General features: G+C 66.8%; 1 protein-coding gene across 2 annotated transcripts in view; it reads right to left on the minus strand.

Annotated features, from left to right (window-relative positions):
- PLD2 (phospholipase D2) overlaps nt 1-2,775 on the minus strand; it is a 10,933-nt gene extending 8,158 nt beyond the window's left edge. The window contains exons 1-9 of one of the 2 annotated variants that reach the window (XM_032432082.1): nt 2,706-2,775; nt 2,131-2,240; nt 1,918-2,048; nt 1,690-1,832; nt 1,191-1,296; nt 1,035-1,100; nt 860-918; nt 622-714; nt 363-515 (exon numbers count right to left, since the gene is read on the minus strand). In XM_032432082.1, the coding sequence (XP_032287973.1) occupies nt 363-515; nt 622-714; nt 860-918; nt 1,035-1,100; nt 1,191-1,296; nt 1,690-1,832; nt 1,918-2,048; nt 2,131-2,239 (860 nt within the window). In that variant the 5' untranslated portion in view covers nt 2,240; nt 2,706-2,775. Of the gene's footprint in view, nt 1-362; nt 516-621; nt 715-859; nt 919-1,034; nt 1,101-1,190; nt 1,297-1,689; nt 1,833-1,917; nt 2,049-2,130; nt 2,241-2,366; nt 2,582-2,705 lie in introns of those variants that run through there. The other variant, XM_032432081.1, reaches the window with a different exon arrangement.
- Nucleotides 2,776-2,822: the final 47 nt, after the last annotated feature.

Below are 2,822 nucleotides of genomic sequence, written 5' to 3' on the forward strand. Positions count from 1 at the left end.
CCCCCCCCCCCCCCCCCCCCCCCCGGGCGAGGCGTGTCTCTGCCCTCCGCACAGTTGGGGCACAGCTGGGTCTCTGGCACCGAGACTTGCACCAGGCTCTCAGGTTTGGTGAATGAATGAATGAATGGATGAATGAATTCAGTGCCTTTTCTTTTCTATCAGGAGTCGCTGTCCAAGGCTTCTACTCCCTCCCCCAGCCCCCCTGCCCGGGCCCAGGCGCTAAGAGCACTCGCAGGCATGTGGCCAGACCAGTTCCCTGGTTCCAAATCAAGGCCAGCTCCAGGGGCTGGAAATCCTTCCTTTCCTTCCCCTCGGTGTCCGGTGTCCGGTGTCCGGTGTCCGTCCACACCAGGAGGCCTTACCTGTGGGAGGTGTCGATCCTGACCCCGTAGCGCGCCTCCGTGCTCCTTTTCCCCACCTGCACCTCGAAGCCAGGGTCGAAGAGCTGAACAAAGGAGATGGTGCCCGTCTCCAAGCTCATGTACAGCAGGAAGGAGTCCTTCACCACCAGCCACCTGGAGCGGAAGGGCTCCGTCCGTTCCTCCCGGCCCTTGGGATCTCCTTCCTCCCCCCCCCCCCCCCCCCCCCGACACGCCTCAGCAGCTCCGCTCTGGGACCCACCTCTTGGACCAGCGGTAACAAACTTGGTCTCGGCCGCAGCACGTGAGGCCAGGAACTCGGTGGCCCCCGGAGCGCTTCCGGACCACTCCCTCCCTGTGGGGAAAACCAGGAGGAGATGCCCCAAAAGGAATCCAGAGCCCCCACCCGCCCCCTCCCTGCAATTCTTTCCCCATCCTCCCTTTGCAGGGAGAGATCCACAGGTTTGCGGCCACTGGGTGACGGGGTGTTGGACACTCACAGTCCTTTGGAGCCAAGGTCTGGGATAAAGGACAGCCGACTGACTTCCAGAAATTCTGTCTGCAGAGGAAGACAACGGCTCAGAGGAGAGACTCTGGCTTTCAGCGGACCCGGGGGCCTCTGCCGCCCGGGGGTCTGCTGGTACTGCTCCACCTAAAAAGCCCCCGGGGCCTTACCATGGCGTGGTAGTTGCGGTAGAAAGACATGGTCAGGAGGCGGTTGAGGTAATTCTCCAGGTACTTCTGAAGCAGGGATGAGAGACAAAGACAGATGGGACCAGAGCCATTTTGCACAGCACATGCCTTCCCGGCGGACCCAGGGTCTGGTCGCACCTGTTTGCTGGACGCATGTCTGGCGGAGCCCTCAGGACTCACTCGGGGCAGAGAGGGTATCTCTCGGTTGGTGGCCTCCCGGGCTGGAGGGTGGGCCATGCCAAAGCTGTGGACGAGATGGGGGAGGAGGGGTCAAGGAAGAGCCTGGATTCCTGCAGCACTAGAGAAGGGATCCTGGGGGAGGCCTGGAGGCTGGCAGAAGGCCCCCGATCCTGGGAACAGAGACAAGAAAAGGAGGGAGGCTGCCAAGGGCATTTTGGGCATCCAGCCCGGCTGAGCTATTGGCACAGAACCACGGACAGGGAGAGCTGGGCTGGGAAGGTTTCCTGGTAACTGGGGTCAGGGGAGGGGGCGCGGCAGGCAGAGCTGGGGCAGGAAAGTAGCTGGGACAGGAGAAGGTGTGGGCTGGGGGGCGGGGGGAGGGCGACAGGCAGAAAGCAGTGATGGGGGCTGGGGCAGGGGCGCCTGCCCTTGACAGGAAGCAGACGGGTCCCCTTACCGTGCCAGAGGGAGCAGGCTCATCAAGACTTTGTGTCTCAGGAGGTCCCGATGCAGCTCCTGGAAATGACGGAACTTCTTCTTGGTCGTCCAGGTAAAGGCGCCATGCGTCAAGCGGACAGAATACAGGGTGCAGGTCCCCACCTAGGGGTGGGAGGCACTAAGTGGTTGTCCACTCGCTGGGTCGCAGCCCTCCCTCTGCCCAGCTCCCCCGCGCCCGCCCCGCCACCTTGGATCCACTGGTGTATCTTTCAGTGCCCACCACTTGGGCCGTGACCGGGACCCCAGGGGCGAACACCAAGGGGTGCGTTTTCACAGGCTGCAGGTCGTAGATGGCCAGAAAGGGGTGCATCCGGTCAGCTAGGAGGAGAGAAAGTGTTAGAGTGTGGACCCCGGGAGCTCTCCGCCGCCCTCCTCCCTGAGGGCCGCGCTCCCTGCGTACCTGGGTCCTCTCCCTCCCTCAGAGTGTCCAACTCATCGGGCTCCATGTGCAACTGGCTAGAGTCCAGGTCGCCCCCAGAGGGGAAGAGGCTCGAGGGGGTCGCCGCCATCCTAGGAGCATGGGGAGGCCTCAGGGAGGTGCTCGGCCCTGCAGCACCCCCCCACCACGCTCCTCCACCTCCCACGGGAGCCCCTCTTCCCCGTCAGTCTGCAACGCCCCGCGGACCCGCCTCTGACCTCCATCCGGTACCCGGGTCCCGCATCCAGAGTCCCTCGGCCCCGCCTCCCGGCCCGGACCCGGCGCGCCCAGGAACTCCCGCCAGGCCCGCGAGGGCTCCGAACCCGGGCGGAGCAGAAGCCGGGCCAAGGGGGTCCCCGGGGGCTCAGGCCAGGCCCGGCCGGCGGCGAGAGGGGGTCCCGCGGGAATGAGGAAGTGTGCGCGCCCCGCCCGGGAGGGAAACCCCGAAATCTCGGCGTGCAGCTGAGTCCGCAGCCCCGCCGGCCCCGAGCGCCACCCCCGTCTCCCCCGCCCCCCCCGGGCGCGGGCCCTCGCGGCGCCCCTCCCCGGCCCCTCACCCGCAGCCCGAGCCGGCGCCCGCGCGGGTCCGCCAGCCGAGGGAGCGGCGCAGCCTGCCGGGCCCACACCCGGGCGGCCGGGGCGGGGCGGGCGCCCAGGGCCGGCCCCCGGGGGGG

The sequence above is a fragment of the Phoca vitulina genome, unplaced genomic scaffold, assembly GCF_004348235.1.
Source record: "Phoca vitulina isolate PV1807 unplaced genomic scaffold, GSC_HSeal_1.0 scaffold47, whole genome shotgun sequence".
Lineage (NCBI taxonomy): Eukaryota > Metazoa > Chordata > Mammalia > Carnivora > Phocidae > Phoca > Phoca vitulina.